The sequence below is a fragment of the Podarcis cretensis genome (genome assembly GCF_951804945.1).
Source record: "Podarcis cretensis genome assembly, chromosome: 1".
Classification (NCBI taxonomy): Eukaryota; Metazoa; Chordata; class Lepidosauria; order Squamata; family Lacertidae; genus Podarcis; species Podarcis cretensis.
The window spans coordinates 129297074-129313989 of NC_137170.1; the positions used below are offsets into that span (position 1 = coordinate 129297074).

Here is a 16916-nt window from a genome sequence, read left to right on the forward strand (position 1 = left end):
AAGGAACCCGAAGCCTTCGGAGCACAGCGGGACCTCGCGCTGCGCTCCAAAGGCTTTGGGTTCCTTTTGCTGAAGCCTGGAGAGCAAGAGGGGTCGGTGCGCGAAGCCTCCGGAGCACAGAGGAAGGCTTTGCGTTGCTATCACTGAAGCCAAGGAGCCTGCATTCGCTCCATAGGACGCACACACATTTCCCCTTAATTTTTGGAGGGGAAAAAGTGCGTCCTATAGAGAGAAAAATACAGTAGGTAAAGTCACAGAGGATAAGGTTACCAATAGCTGCTAGTCATGATGGCTGTCTATCACCTCCAATACCATGCATCTGGATGGTATTTAGTGAATATCACGGGTGGCGCTGTGGTCTAAACCAGGATTCGCATTCCTGGATATGGTCTAAGGCAGGCATAGGCAAACTCCGGCCCTCCAGATGTTTGGGACTACAATTCCCATCATCCCTGACCACTGGTCCTGTTAGCTAGAGATGATGGGAATTGTAGTCCCAAACATCTGGAGGGCCGGAGTTTGCCTATGGCTGATCTAAAGGCACATGAAGCTACCATTTTACTGTAGCAAAGCAGTTCTGAATCTGTTCAGTGCTCAGTTGAGAGACTTCTTCAGAGCCATGTGGATGCCACTCGGGTTCCATGATGGAAGAAAGGTAGGGTATTAATGTAAGAATATAAATACAACACGTATTTTACAAGTGCAAACCTATGCATGTTTTCTCAAAAGTTCTCTTATGTTTTGTAAGCCGCTTGATAGCCTTTGGGGCTAAAGGGCTGGGTGTAAATGCCACAAATAAAAATATAAAGGATCTGGCTGTGTTCCACAGGGCTTGCTTCACCTTGCAGCCTTAAAAACATGTATGTATTGCTTGGAATGGGATAATCCTCTGTAGCACTATTGAATGAATTCTTTCTTTAGGAATCCTGCCCACTGGCAGGGAGTGGGAAATGTTGCATGGATAAAGATGGGGAAGAGAAAGAAGGGGAAGAGAAAGAAGGGAAAGAGGAACACTCGTGTTCCAGAGCAGGAAACCGGGTAAGTGACCACTTTCTAATTCCCACATTTATCACACAATGACTGAACGTGTGTAATCTTTACACAAGTGCCAATGAGTTTATCTTGGTGTTTAAAACTTCCACTTGAGGAAGGCCTTCGCACCCTAGTGGAACAGCCTTCCCTGACGGGGAGTAGGAGAAAGAAGAATGGAAACAACACAACAAACTAAAACGCAACAATGACATTTCATTGTTTGCAGTTACATTTCAAAGGTATTAACTCAGTTAAGAATGGATACTAATTATTGGGGGTGGGCTAAGCTGCAGGGGGCCCTAACTCTGTGTACACTACGCTTATCTATAAATCTGCCACTACAGTTCCCCAGGCCTGGTTTACAGAGTCACATGAAATCCGAAGAACCAGCAACTATAGAGAGAGATTGTACAAATATCCCAGAATGTGACTGAGCACAGAAATACGTAGATGCCAATCTGTCCTTCAAAGTACCATTTTGCCAGATGGGAGCAAGCTTCGGAGCAATCCCAGCCCCCCAAAAATAGCAGTGTTTTGACAGAAAGTTGGCAGCCGTCTGTCTTGAGCTACAATGGAGTGAGCCTCCGGGGGTGAAGTTAGTAGCACAGAAGTGATCTCCCCGGGGCGCAAGCCTGAGCAGGGAGAATGCCGGGAAGTAAATAGTAGTAAATCTTTCTCCAACCCAGGAGTTTATTCAGGTCAACCCAGGATCACAGAGTTTCTACCCAGAGGAGAAACTGTAGTTCCACATTAAACAGTACAAAATACCAGTTCACTGGAACTGCCAGAATTCCTCTGATGTTTAGTGAGAACAGGATCCGTCTTTCAGAAGCAGTGCAAGCTTAATGCGATTTTGCAAAATTGTGGCAGGGAGGGTTGATGGTATTGTGTTCAAATGTTCCACGGCTGTGGGGCACCACACAACCATTTAAAACAATGGTTTTAAATGTTTTAATCGCTTTTAATTTGCAGCACTTTAAATGGTGGTTGTTGTTTTTTATAATATTATATTATTTCATTATTTTATTTTTGCTTGGGGTGGGATAAGCACTGAGTCAGCTCTATTGTTCCTTGCTTTGTTTTGTTTTGTTCTGTTTTGTTTTATTATTATTATTATTCTGTTAAATTATTATATAGTTTGTATTTTGCCTTTTAAGGGGAAGGGTCATGGCTTCCTGCAAGTGGGCCTCAGCCAATAGATTGGGTGGGGCAGGTTCCACAGGTGTACCGACCTCCCCGCTGCACCAAGGATTCCCTGCCCGAGCTGCTTCAGGTCGTGGCGGATATGCTCCTGGAGACACCTAGCTTGGTTGTCCTGGGGGATTTTAACATCCATGCCGACACGACCTTACAAGGGGCCGCTCGGGACTTCGTGGAAAGCATGGCCTCCATGGGGCTGTCCCTGAATAAGTCTGGCCCAACTCATAGCCACGGACATGCCTTAGACTTGGTGTTTACCTCTACGGATGTTGGTGATCTGACATTAACTAAAAGCGAAACAAAAGAAGTGCCATGGTCAGATCACTTCCTGGTGCAACTGGACTTCTCCGCAACCCTTCCCCTCCGCAGGGAGGTGGGACCGATTCGGATGGTCCACCCCCGCCACTTAATGGATCCAATTGGCTTCCAGAGAGTGGTAGGGGATGCTTTATCCCAAGTTGATGGCCTTTCAGCTGATTCCCTGGTGGCACGCTGGAATGCGGAGTTAACCAGGGCTATTGACTGTCTGGCTCCGAAGCGCCCTCTCAGATTGCATGGAGCCCGGACAGCCCCGTGGTTCTCCCCGGAGCTGAGGGTGATGAAACAATTGTTGAGACGGCTAGAGCGCCGGTGGCGGAAAACTCATTCTGAATCAGACCGGACACGGGTTAGAGCTCAACGTCGAGCCTACCAAGTGGCAATGGCGACGGCGAAGAGGGCCTTCTTCGCCGCCTCCATTGCATCTGCAGAAAACAGCAGCAGGAGACTTTTTCAGGTGGTTCGCAGTTTATCGGAACCACCTGTACCACCGGGGCCTGGTAGGGACCCCAAGATCTCCTGCAATGCTTTTGCAAAGTTTTTTGCAGATAAAATCGCTCAGATTCAGAAGGAGGTAGACTCCACAGTGGGAGCAGGGCCAGGGCGGGAGAGTGCTAGAGTTCTGTCTGGTCCTGTTATATGGGATCAATTCCAATCTGTTACCTCCGAGGATGTGGACAGGCTGCTTGGACGAGTGAAACCGACCACCTGTCTCCTTGATCCTTGCCCATCCTGGCTGATAAAAGCGAGCCGGGAAGGGCTGGGCGATGGGCTTTGCGGGGTGGTGAATGCTTCCCTCTGTGAGGGAGCCTTCCCAGACCCGCTGAAAGAGGCGGTCATTAAACCGCTTCTTAAAAAAACATCTTTAGACCCGGCCAATTTGGCCAACTATCGCCCAGTCTCAAATCTTCCATTCTTGGAAGAAGAAGCACGCCTGGAGGAAACGGACCATTTGGATCCCTTCCAATCGGGATTCAGGCCTCACCATGGGACTGAAACTGCCTTGGTCGCGCTGGTTGATGATCTCCGGCGGGCTAGGGACAAAGGTGAGAGCTGTTTCCTAGTTCCGCTGGATCTCTCAGCGGCCTTTGACACCATCGACCATAACATCCTTCTGGACCGTCTAGAGGGGCTGGGAGCTGGGGGCACTGTTATACAGTGGTTCCGCTCCTTCCTCCTGGGCCGTGTTCAGAAAGTGGTGGTGGGGGATGAGTGTTCCGACCCTTGGGCCCTCACTTGTGGGGTACCTCAGGGTTCCGTCCTCTCCCCCATGCTTTTTAACATCTATATGAAGCCGCTGGGAGAGATCATCAGGGGGTTTGGACTGGGTGTTCATCAGTATGCAGATGACACCCAGCTCTACCTCTCCTTTAAATCAGAACCAGTGAAGGCAGTGAAGGTCCTGTGTGAGTGCCTGGAGGCGGTTGGAGGTTGGATGGCGGCTAACAGATTGAGGTTGAATCCTGACAAGACAGAAGTACTGTTTTTGGGGACAGGAGGCGGGCAGGTGTGGAGGATTCCCTGGTCCTGAATGGGGTAACTGTGCCCCTGAAGGACCAGGTGCGCAGCCTGGGAGTCATTTTGGACTCACAGCTGTCCATGGAGGCGCAGGTTAACTCTGTGTCCAGGGCAGCTGTCTACCAGCTCCACCTGGTACGCAGGCTAAGACCCTACCTCCCCGCGGACTGTCTCGCCAGAGTGGTGCATGCTCTGGTTATCTCACGCTTGGACTACTGCAACGCGCTCTACGTGGGGCTACCTTTGAAGGTGACCCGGAAACTGCAATTAATCCAGAATGCGGCAGCTAGACTGGTGACTGGGAGTGGCCGCCGGGACCACATAACACCGGTTCTGAGAGATCTGCACTGGCTCCCAGTACGTTTCCGAGCACGATTCAAAGTGTTGGTGCTGACCTTTAAAGCCCTAAACGGCCTCGGTCCTGTATACCTGAAGGAGCATCTCCACCCCCATCGTTCAGCCCGGACACTGAGATCCAGCGCCGAGGGCCTTCTGGCGGTTCCCTCATTGCGAGAAGTGAGGCTACAGGGAACCAGGCAGAGGGCCTTCTCGGTAGTGGCGCCCGACCTGTGGAACGCCCTCCCATCAGATGTCAAAGAGATAAAGAATTACCTGACATTCAGAAGACATCTTAAGGCAGCCCTGTTCAGGGAAGTTTTTAATATGTAATGCTGTACTGTTTTTAACACTGATTGGGAGCCGCCCAGAGTGGCTGGGGAAACTCAGCCAGATGGGCGGGGTATAAATAATAAATTATTATTATTATTATTATAACCTCCCCTCCTCTGCCTACCTTTCCAGGTGACAATTAGGTTTGAAAAAAGTCCCACAGTGGCATGTGCCAACGGTTTCTAAGCTTAATTGTCACACAGGGGAGTACTAGGGGTTGGAGTCACAGTATGGGAGAGGAGGGTTAACCCTCCCTGTCTGCACTGACCAATACACCCCAAAATCCTACACACACAGGGAGTGCAATTTTGCTTGCTAAATCATGCTTCAGAGGTCTAATGAGAGTCTCTGGAGCATTTGGTAATCCTAGAAGGGAGAAGCCAGATCTGTAAAACTTGGAACGTAAAAACATCGCTTTCAGAGGGTGAGGTGGCTTAGCTACCTTCTCATTCACCCAAGTTAAATCTTATTAGACTAGCTCTGACCTGCAATGGGTATGTACACAGGACGTGTAACGTGATAGATGAGTGGAGACATTTTCGGTTGTCAGCGTTTCCCTCTACTCTTCTAATACTGTTTTGCAATAAGGCAAGTTTTGGCAAAGAGGATTTATGCCATCTTCATAATCCTTTCATCAGCTTTGTCATGAGTGTGAAGGTCAAGAATGGTTTAAATGGAGCTTGTGTTTCTTACACAACAGTGAAATATAATCACCACACCCTTGTGCAACATTGCAGAGGAAGCTCTAAACCTGCTTAACTATCTGGGTGTTTGCTAAGCAAAATCTTCAATTGGCAGTGGACTACTCTGTAAAGAGCTTTGGTTATTTGTGTTTTAAAATAGGGATCAATGCGATTTGAGGAGAAATGCTTTTCTAATGCGTTTACAAAGAAGAAGAAGAGTAGAGCATGTTATGTTCCAAATAATTAAATGATGGTGACATTGTCCAAACAAAGGTCATCCACAATGTGATTTTATATCCTATCAATCCCAATTTGAGGCCCGCTGAACATATGCCTGATCTGCATTGTCTATGGAGGCCTGCTTCACAAATGCAGGACAACCAAATTGCTCACTTTTCTGAATCATGAAAATCCTTGTAATGTTTACAAAGCATCCCCTCAAAACCAGCACCGAAGCACAGATCACCTCTTATGGCCACATATGTGTTTGGTGATTTGTTGGTGCTTTTGTTGTTTATGAGGATCTGTGATTGGATCAATGGTTTTGACTTGCTCGTAAGCACAAGATCTGTGGGGTTTTTTTTGGTTTTTTTTTACTATGCTGCCTACCATTGTAAGCTTTAATTTGATGTTGCAAATTCAGGAAGATCCATTTTAATTCTCTTGGGCCTGACCTTTGCCATTACTATTTTGAACAGCAAATATGTGTGTGACTGAGTTTTGTCTCCTTATGTCTGTATTTGGGTCCAGGGGGAGTGGGAAGAGAAGCAACCAGATGGGGGTGTCGCCTACAGCACTCCCTTAAAAAAACTTTAAAAATGGGCTCATGGGCCCCACATTTTTTGGCCACTGCTAGAGGTATATTATACCCTTCTTTTCCACTTCCCGTGCATGCTAATATTAAGCCTTCTTTTCTTTTGCTATAGATGTGCTCAGGTCTATGCAAGCCTGAAAGATTTCATCCCATTGACCCAACCCAGGATTATATATTTCCTCCTGAACTAATGGTAGGAGAAATTTGTTCATGACTGTTGTGAAGGAGTCTATAATAGACTGTGTGTGAGTGTTTGCATATTGTTACAAAGTTTGCATGACACCCCTAATATTTGCTGAGTGGTAGCAAGATTCCAGTGGGTTCTAAGCACTCACTCGGGGTTGTGTTTCCCCATATAACCCCAACACACTTACCCGACCCCCCACCTGCTTACCAGCTCTCCCCTGAAAATGCATCCCTCCTTCAGTGGGGTTGCCAGAAGGATGAATGGGTTATTTTCCCCAATTGCCTGCTCATCATGGACTTCAGTCCTCTTTGTTGTTGTTGTTTAGTCGTTTAGTTGTGTCCATCTCTTCGTGACCCCATCGACCAGAGCATGCCAGGCACTCCTGTCTTCCATTGCCTCCCGCAGTTTGGTCAAACTCATGCTGGTAGCTTCGAGAACACTGTCCAACCATCTCGTCCTCTGTCGTCCCCTTCTCCTTGTGCCCTCCATCTTTCCCAACATCAGGGTCTTTTCCAGGGAGTCTTCTCTTCTCATGAGGTGGCCAAAGTATTGGAGCCTCAGCTTCAGGATCTGTCCTTCCAGTGAGCACTCAGGGCTGATTTCCTTCAGAATGGATAGGTTTGATCTTCTTGCAGTCCATGGGACTCTCAAGAGTCTCCTCCAGCACCATAATTCAAAAGTATCACTTCTTTGTCGATCAGCCTTCTTTGTGGTCCAGTTTCACTTCCATACATCACTACTGGGAAAACCATAGCTTTTACTATACGGACCTTTGTTGGCAAGGTGATGTCTCTACTCTAGTCCTCTTTAACTAGAGTATAAAAAGACAGCAACTTCACATCTCTGTGAAGTTTTTCTGTCGCTGCCACTTTGTCCCCCTAATCAACACTGTTGAAAACTCTCTGAAAATATTTTCTGTTTTTTTCTTACACACTTCTTTTTAAAGCCAGAAATTCTTGCAATTTTTAAATTACCGTAAATGTAATCTCCTCTATGTTGTGTATGCACAAAACAACACCAACACAATAGTTTCTTACAAAGCTATCCTGGGAAGAGTGCTTAACACTTAACTGTAAGGTGTGTTACAGGTAGGTAGCCGTGTTGGTCTGCCATAGTCAAAACAAAATAAAAGAAAAAAAATTCCTTCCAGTAGCACCTTAAAGACCAACTAAGTTAGTTCTAGGTATGAGCTTTCGTGTGCATGCACACTTCTTCAGATACATGCACACTTCTTCTAACCTGTGTATCTGAAGAAGTGTGCATGCACACGAAAGCTCATACCTAGAACTAACTTAGTTGGTCTTTAAGGTGCTACTGGAAGGAATTTTTTTTCTTTTATTTTGTTTTGACTGTAAGGTGTGGTTCAGGATTAAAGAGGGCTTGGTTCTCCTTGAAACAGCTATGTTTGCGTTTTGTTCATCCTTGTGCAATACTCTATCCATGTTGCTTTTCCTCACAGAGATTGGCTGAAGAGAGCAAAGGAAAAACTCTGGTTTTCAATGGAGAGAGAACCACCTGGATTTCTCCCGTGTCTCTGCAAGAGCTTGTCAACCTGAAAGCCAACTACCCAGGTGCACCTCTTGTTGTAGGAAACACAAGTGTAGGTATGTAAATGCAGCCCTGCTAATCACCCAATCAGCCCAGAGGTCACACGAATCATAGAATGGTGAATCATACCTTTAAAGCACACTTATGCCACTTTACCAATCATGGTGGGATTGTTGGACATCAGAGCACAGCCAGACGCAGCCACCCTCTGAGATGAGCTGAATCATGGAGCTGAAACACTGAGCGAAATCACGGAGAAGAACCAATTCAGAGCTGACCGTTCTGGCTAGAGCACGGTGTTCCATCCATCAGGGCATTGTCTAAGTCTCGGAACTCGCAGTGCATTGCACCCTGTCGGAGGGTGGCGGTGTAGTTGTTAATTGACTCCCCCTCTGCCTGGTTCCAGTGGTAGAACACATGGTGGGCAGCAATCTTGGACGGCTTTGGCGAATAGTGGTTGCGGAGCTTCTCTTTAATCGGGCCCACGGTGCTGCCTGGACTACTAAAGGCGCAACCAATTCTCAGGCCGTCACAAACACCTCAGGCCCACAGAAGCTGAGGAAGAGGCCCTGCTTCTGCTCTACAGACCCTCTTGTCAGCTCATTTGCTTGGAGGTAGCAGCCGAACCGAGCAAGGTAGGAGTCCCATGATTCAGAGGGCGGGGGCAAACGGTGGTTGAGGCACGAGTGAAGCCATGGTTCCGATGCCGACGTGGAGGCGATGGATGGAACACCGTGCTCTAGCCAGAACGGTCAGCTCTGAATTGGTTCTTCTCCGTGATTTCGCTCAGTGTTTCAGCTCCATGATTCAGCTCATCTCAGAGGGTGGCCGCGTCTGGCTGTGCTCTGATGTCCATCGATCCCACCTTCGTCGCCAGAGTTAAATAGTGGGTAGACATAGCAGATGACACAGCGATTTCTCCAAAGCAGCTCTTTATTTGTAAGCTGGAATAGAACTGACCAGCAAATAGCTCAGCCGGCCTGCTTTTATAGGCAGCCAGCTGTCAACATTGTAGCAACAACAACCCAGGGTTTCCCACCTAAAATAACTGACGTGGACCTGAGTGAAGACTATATACACAATACCCCTGGTGGCCAGGGTGAGAACTTCAATACATAACAGTTTCCTCCAAATATTCTTTGGAACTGTAGCTTACCCATGACAGAGCTACAATTACCAGAACCATTAACAAACTACAGTTCCCAGCATTCTTTGGGAGAAGACATGTGCCTTGAAAATATGGTGTGGACATGATCAAAGTGTGCATAGCATGAGGCAACATCTGCAAGGAAAGCTACTGAAAGTTTAAGATAAAATGAAGCTGCCAGCTTGACACCAAAACTTGACATACATCTATATACAAGCATACGACTATACCTAGAGCAGGGTCACCAACATGGTGCCCCCCGATGTATCACATGACCAGTGACCAGGGATAATGGGAGCTGTATGCCAGCAAGCACCTGGAGGGTAATACATTGGCTATTCCTGGTCTAGGCAATTGGCTTTATTAGTAATATCACTGGAAATAGAAGCCTGATGCAGCGGTTGTCAATGCATTGAGTTGTTCATGGATCATGCAGAACACTTCAGGCTAAATTTGGTGATATGAGGTGACTCTAATAGTGAGGAGACTGCTGTATGCAGCAGAACGATGTAGCAGAATTCAGAATTGGTAGAATGGACTGTAATACTGTAGACGGCAGGTATGGAATCTGATTTTTGAATGCTTGCTGTGTAAAAAACAAAATCTCCCTGTATTTACAAAATTAGCTCATTGGGGAGAAACATACAAGCTGCCATGCTAGGTTTAAACTTGCAAGGGGGGGTTGTTGTTTTTAATGCACGAGGCTGTTAAAAATGTGATTCTAACCTAGTTTGAGGGGACTGACTAGATGTGACAGATATAGAGTGTGCATTGATTGGAGCCAAATCCTAGAGGCTGAGGTCCCTTTACCCCCCCCAATAAAATATTTGAGGGGGCTGGTGCCCCAAAAGGTTGTTTCTGCCACCTTGCTTGTGGTCCTGCTTTATCTTTCTGATATCTCATTGTGATTTTGTCCCTTTTAGGACTTGATATGAAACTTCTTTCTGTCTATCATCCCGTTCTCCTTCATCCTACTAGGATCCCAGATCTGCATGTTACTGAAGTTGGAGACAACGGTACGTCTCTAAGCAGTCACTGGGGCCACCACTGGGGATCAGTGTTTTAGCTCTTTGGGTGGTGATAAACTGTACTGAATGTACTGTACTACAATGATAAACAGCGTATGCATTGCCATTGTGAATATAGGCAAGTGATAATTCTTAACTCGTGGGCTTCGTTGAATAAAGTATTGCCTTCATACATTGAAGGATAGACCCATTGTCCCATAGCAATCATGGAACTAGTTGTGGCTAGCTTTAAAACAATATGGATTTAAATAGGACTCTGCCCTTATTGACTTTGGCTAGACTGGGGCCATTGTGTCTAGATGGATGGATGCACACATCTTAGAGATACCATTTTCTCACCTGTTGTTTGCATACATATTTAGCAGGCAATGTTTCATGTGTTATTTTGATGTTATCTACATGGTTCATAGGGATGCGGGTGGCGCTGTGGGTTAAACCACAGAGCCTAGGACTTGCCGATCAGAAGGTCGGTGGATCGAATCCCCGTGACGGGGTGAGTTCCCGTTGCTCGGTCCCTGCTCCTGCCAACCTAGCAGCTCAAAAGCACGTCAAAGTGCAAGTAGATAAATAGGTACCACTCTGGCGGGAAGGTAAACGGTGTTTCCGTGTGCTGCTCTGGTTTGCCAGAAGTAGCTTAGTCATGCTGGCCACATGACCCGGAAGCTGTACGCTGGCTCCCTTGGCCAATAAAGCGAGATGAGCACAACAACCCCAGAGTCGTCCGCGACTGGACTCAATGGTCAGGGGTCCCTTTACCTTTACATGGTTTATAAGTCAGGAGATAATACAAACCCAAGATTCACTAGGATGAGGGAGTTAGGATCCTGTTTAGTCAGCTGGTTCCTAGTGCAACCAGGCTATGCTGGTGTGAGCCCCAAATCCCGGATCAGCTGGAGATCCCCTGGAATAAATCTCTCACCGTGGATCAGCTAGCTCAGATGAGACTGGTAGATCCTACTCTGGCAGAAACTCTAAAAAATAGGTGTTATTGGGTAGTTGTGGGCGGATTAATGGTGGATCCTAACTCCACTGAGCTCTGTCACATGACCTGGCAACCCGGCAGAACCTATGCCAGCAAAAAGGGTGTTGCAAACAAAACTTTATTTTAAAGGCTTGTTTCTACTCTGCCCGGCTTAGGCTAGCTAAGCCAGCAGTAGAACTGCTCCTGGATAGAGTTTGAAATAGGGGTAATTTACACTTGCCTAGCTTTAGCTGTTGTACATTCTACTGGCTTAGTAAATCCCTCCAACTCTGTCTGGCTTCAACCCTATACATGCTCGCCTGGGGGCGAGCCCCACTTAACCCATTTGGATTTACTACTCAGTAGATACGCGGGTGGTGCTGTGGGTTAAACCACAGAGCCTAGGACTAGCCGATCAGAAGGTCAGCGGTTCGAATCCCTGTGACGGGGTGAGCTCCCGTTGCTTGGTCCCAGCTCCCGCCAACCTAGCAGTTCGAAAGCACTTCAAAGTGCAAGTAGATAAATAGGTACCACTCCGGCGGGAAGGTAAACGGCGTTTCCGTGCGCTGCTCTGGTTCGCCAAAAGCGACTTAGTCCTGCTGGCCACATGACCCGGAAGCTGTACGCCGGCTCCCTCGGTCAATAAAGCGAGATGAGCGCCCCAACCCCAGAGTCAGCCACGACTGGACCTGATGGTCAGGGGTCCCTTTACCTTTACCTTTAGACATGCATTGGATTGCATATACAGTGGTACCTCGGGTTACAGACGCTTCAGGTTACAGATGCTTCAGGTTACAGACTCTGCTAACCCAGAAATAGTGCTTCAGGTTAAGAACTTTGCTTCAGGATGAGAACAGAAATGGTGCTCCGGCAGTGCAGCAGCAGCAGGAGGCTCCATTAGCTAAAGTGGTGCTTCAGGTTAAGAATAGTTTCAGGTTAAGAACGGATCTCCAGAACGAATTAAGTTCTTAACCCGAGGTACCACTGTATCAGTTATTTGCTGCCCCTTATCGTGACAAACACCAACTCTGCCTGCGGACTGTGTGGCTGTTTAAAAATGTCCATTTGTGCTCTCCCCACCCCCTTGTGAAAATTGCTTGGTTCCAGGGATCTTGATCGGTGCAGCAATCCACCTTGCCCAACTGAGGGACTTCCTATTAACCATCACCCCAGAACTCCCAATGGAAAAGTCAAAGATTTATGGTGTGCTGCTGAAGCAACTGAGGACCCTTGCTGGAGAACAAATTAGGAATTTGGCGGTAGGTTTCCCACCTTGCTTCCTTTGACCAGGTACAGATAACAACAACAACAACAACAACAATTTATTTATACCCCGCCCATCTGGCTGGGTCCCCCCAGCCACTCTGGGCGGCTTCCAACAAAACACTAAAATACAATAACCTATTAAACATTAAAAGCTTCCCTAAACACGGCTGCCTTTAGATGTCTTCTAAAAGTTTGGTAGTTATTTTTCTCTTTGACATCTGGTGGGAGGGCGTTCCACAGGACGGGCGCCACTGCCGAGAAGGCCCTCTGTCTGGTTCCCTGTAAGGTTCCCTGTAAGATTACTTCCTGCCATGGCTTCACAGTTCTGCCCTCCATTCTCTCATAAATATTTGCACCCCATCCAATGCTCTGTCTGTACTGCTAAGCCATGGGCTTCCTTCCCCGTTGCTCCAAAACTATCAGGTGGATCACTAAGGGTGAACATTTGGCAATAAAGGAACAATTATGGGGTGGTGAAGGATGGATACAGTTGTCTGTGTGAAGGACCCCACTCTGTCCCTACCATTGCCTGGGTCATTTTTGCTTTTACTCAGCCTTTGGAGGATAGACAACTGGCTGTGTGGTGCCCACTTCTAAACACACAAGATGTTGTCTTAGTGATTCACAAACCCACCTGCCAGTCCAAATCAAAAAGTCCCAACATTAAGGAAATCCAAAGGGAAAATATGAAGAACAGTGGTTCTGACGAATGGATTATTAAAAACGCGTGAGGCAAACGGTGGAAGTCTTTTTTTAAAAAAACACTTTATTTAAGGTAGATAAGGACAAGAGGAAATTATACAATTGAATATAAATATAGATGAGAAATGGCTATATATAGTGAACACTTATCTACTTTTAAAATTTTTCACCTATGCTTTTTTTCTTTTACTTTATTTTTTCTTTGTTCTTTTTTTTCTTTTTTCTGATATCTTATCTTTCATTTCACTCCTTTATTGTGAATAGCATTTTATAGAGGTATAAATAACTGTAAATATGAAAAGAGACAAAGTATTCTCTAATTTTTTTCCTTGGTTATATATATTTTCTTTTTCTTTTGCATTTTCTTTTGTTGTAAATATGTATGTTTTCTAATTTGTACTTAATAAAATTTTAAAAATTTTAAAAACAAAAAAAGTCCCAACTCTCTTACTGACAAGTCAGTGGAAAGATTTGCAAGTCTCTTTTTTTTAAGGGACAAAGGGAAGCACTCAAGTGCCTCATTAATACCAAGGCACACAGAGCAGTCAGCTCCCATAAGAGTTATATATCCCATTGATGTTGTCTCTACATCATTTTCCTCTGTTGTTAATCTCAGTTTTCCAAAAAGGAAGGAAAACAAGACATGCATAGTTTGTCCCCCACACTCTCCTGTTTAAATAAATAATGATTTTTAAAACTTTGCTGGCTTAAGATCCAGGGATTGAATCCAGCTGAGGCTGCATATGCAATATACCTCTAAAACATATGCTAAGCACATTTCCCTCTTCAAAGAATTCTGGGCACTGGAGTTTGTTAAGGGACACTGGGAATTTTAACTCTGTGACCAGCAAACTACAGTGCCCAGAATCCTTTGAGAGGGGTAATTGAGTTGTTTTTTAACCATTTGAAGGGTTTTGGGGTTTTTTACAATCAAGCAGTGTATAAATTTTAAGAAATAATAAATAAAGGATATAATTAATGATAATATAGGTATACCCAATTTAGTAGTAGTAACAGTGATATCATTGTCTATTAGTCTTTAGGAGGACATATTGTAAGCAGAGGATCGACCTGGGATCTGAACCCGGTCCTGGCAGCTGGGAATGCGCTTCTCAATCTGGTATCAATAGGTAAAAGGCAATGTAAAAGACATTTCTGCACTGGGTAGTTTGATCAAAATGTACACAATGAAATAACAGTTAAAAATACAAATGGTAAGTGAATCAAGTGACTAGGAACTTTTTCTGCTCTTATAAACTGTTAATAAGAAAGCTTTAGACACTTTGATCAACAGTAACATAGCATCTAGTATCTAGTACAGTAAGTATTTGCCAATGATTTACTGGTAAACATAGATCCTATATTCTAGGACAGGGGTCAGCAAACCACAGGGGGCCGGTCCACTGTCTCTCAGAACTTGTGGGGGGGGGCAGACTATATTTGGGGGGGGGGGATGAACGAATTCCTATGCCCCACAAATAACCCAGAGATGCATTTTAAATAAAAGCACACATTCTACTCATGTAAAAACACGCTGATTCCCATCCATGGGCTGGATTTAGAAGGCAATTGGGCTGGAGCCGGCCCCCGGGCCTTAGTTTACCTACCCATGTTCTAGGGACTGTGAACTACCTGTTTCTTGTTTGAGCTGAGAATTACCGTATTTTTCGCTCCATAGGGCGCACCGGACCATAGGGCACACCTAGTTTTTAGGGGGGGAAATAAAGGGGGGGGGAATTCCCGACCCCAGCCCCCAGAACAGGCAGCTATCCGCAAGCCTTCCGAGTGCAGCGGGAACTCCTGCTGCGCTCAGAAGGCTTGCAGATAGCTGCCTGAAGTCCCGGGAGCGCAGCGGGAGTTGGCGCTGCGCTCCCCGGGCTTCAGGCTTCAGGCTGCTTTCCGCAAGCCTTCGGAGCCCTGCGAGAACTCCCGCCGGGCTCCACAGGCTTGCGGAGAGCTGTCCGAAGCCTGGGGTGCACAGTGCCGCGCTCCCCAGGCTTCAGGCTGCAGGCAGCTATCTGCAAGCCTTCCCGCCGGGCTCCACAGGCTTGCGGAGATCTTCCTGAAGCCGGGAACGCGAGAGGGGTCGGTGTGCACCGACCCCTCCCGCTCTCCTGGCTTCAGCAAAAGCCTGCATTCGCTCCATAGGACGCACACACATTTCCCCTTCATTTTTGGAGGGGGAAAAGTGTGTCCTATAGAGCGAAAAATGTGGTATTAGGAGACCCCTACCAGAGCTAGCACCTTTAACAAACTACAGCTCCCAGGATACTTTAGGGAAGCTGTGGCTGTTAAAGCGGTACAAGAATGCTTTAAACAGATGGTGTGGATGTGATTCAATTTCATAATAGTGGGGAGGGGGTGAGAATAAAATCATGTCCTAATAGCAGAAGTAATTGGGAGACTGCAGAATCCTTACTTTCCTTCTCCCTGGTTTCTCTTATGACTATGATGAGAGAGAGAGGGGAAACCTACTAACTGATGTTCTGTTACTATGGCAAAATGCAGGGTGGTGTATTATTACATGAAGTCTATGATATATATCATATTGCCCAAGAAGACAATATATAATAATAAACAAGTGGAAGTCCATTGTAGTTATCAACGACAAATGCCAACTGACAAATGTGCAGGTTTGATCTTGCAAAGTTCTGAGCAATACTACCTTGGCTACAAATTGGGAGCATCTGAAATGGCTAGAATTATTTATAGCTGTCAGCACCCTTCGTACAAATGTTTCTGTCGGGTAAATCAGCCATTGAAGAGGGCCAGTTCTGCCTCAGAGCTTGAATAGATGCAGGGGTAATTTTCTCTTGCATGGGACAGATAAAATCAGTATCTGTTAAGAGTTCATTGTCTAAAGACTATTATTTCCTCTATCAGATGGATCACGACAGATTCCCTTGAATGATGAATTCCTCGCGGGCTCGCCACAGGCAGACCTTTCACCAAGAGAGGTCATAGTCTCTGTTTTTATCCCTTTCTCCAAAGAAGTAAGTTGTGTGTTTGTTTGTTTGTGTCTGTATGTTTTCCTCCCCACCCCTCCAAACACAAGATGCTTTCTGCACCATGGAACACTTACGTTGGGCAAGACAATATTTGTATCAAAATCTCAACATAAATTAGTCCATGCAGGCACATAAATGGCAGGTCAACACATTGCTGGAGAGAGAGGGAACATATTTCCAAGTATTCATCTACCAGTAAAAAAATCACATGTAAATTGCCTAGGGATCAGTGAGGGTGGGAAGTTTAATGAAAGACACTTTGCTCCCTGTTGCTCATTTATTTGTTTATTATATTTATCATCTGGTTTTCAGTTAGAAAATTGACACCTCAAATGGCCTACACCCTATAACAATTAAAATCCTACACAAAATTCGCAGAAAGGACAAAATAGCAGTCATACTTCACTAAATCAATATGCCAATACATAAAAAGCATGCATTGAAAACAGTCAATAAAGCTGCATTTAATAAAATGGGTAGTCTTCTCCAAATATATTCAGGGGAGACCAACATTTTTTTTTAAAATTGTAACTCTTGAGTCCCTTTCGCTCTCACTTGGATTCAACCTTCCGACTCTACAATTCTATGATTCCTTGATTCTATATTAGCTCTGGAAAGTTCAGATCAGTTTATTTCTTACTAGAATTTGCATATAACAAATTCCTCAAGCATGTCTCGATGCGCACACTCATTAACTTTTGTCCCACTGGGCACATAGGTATTGCAGGTTTCTGCAGAACTACAAAAATATGCTAAACCTGTGAGCAATGTTGATTGCATATGTGCCATGGGTAGTAATATTTCCTTCACCAGTAAGCAGCCACATTGCCCTCCC

At 45.7% G+C, this 16916-nt stretch overlaps 1 protein-coding gene across 1 annotated transcript in view; it reads left to right on the forward strand.

Moving 5' to 3' along the window:
• Positions 1-16916, forward strand: part of LOC307216115 (aldehyde oxidase 3-like) — an 83246-nt gene that overhangs the window by 11431 nt on the left and 54899 nt on the right. Inside the window, exons 7-13 of the mRNA XM_079976015.1 lie at positions 922-1038; positions 6347-6427; positions 7881-8025; positions 10040-10132; positions 12213-12364; positions 14110-14203; positions 15957-16066. Of these exons, the coding sequence (XP_079832141.1) occupies positions 922-1038; positions 6347-6427; positions 7881-8025; positions 10040-10132; positions 12213-12364; positions 14110-14203; positions 15957-16066 (792 nt within the window). The remainder of the gene's footprint in view (positions 1-921; positions 1039-6346; positions 6428-7880; positions 8026-10039; positions 10133-12212; positions 12365-14109; positions 14204-15956; positions 16067-16916) is intronic.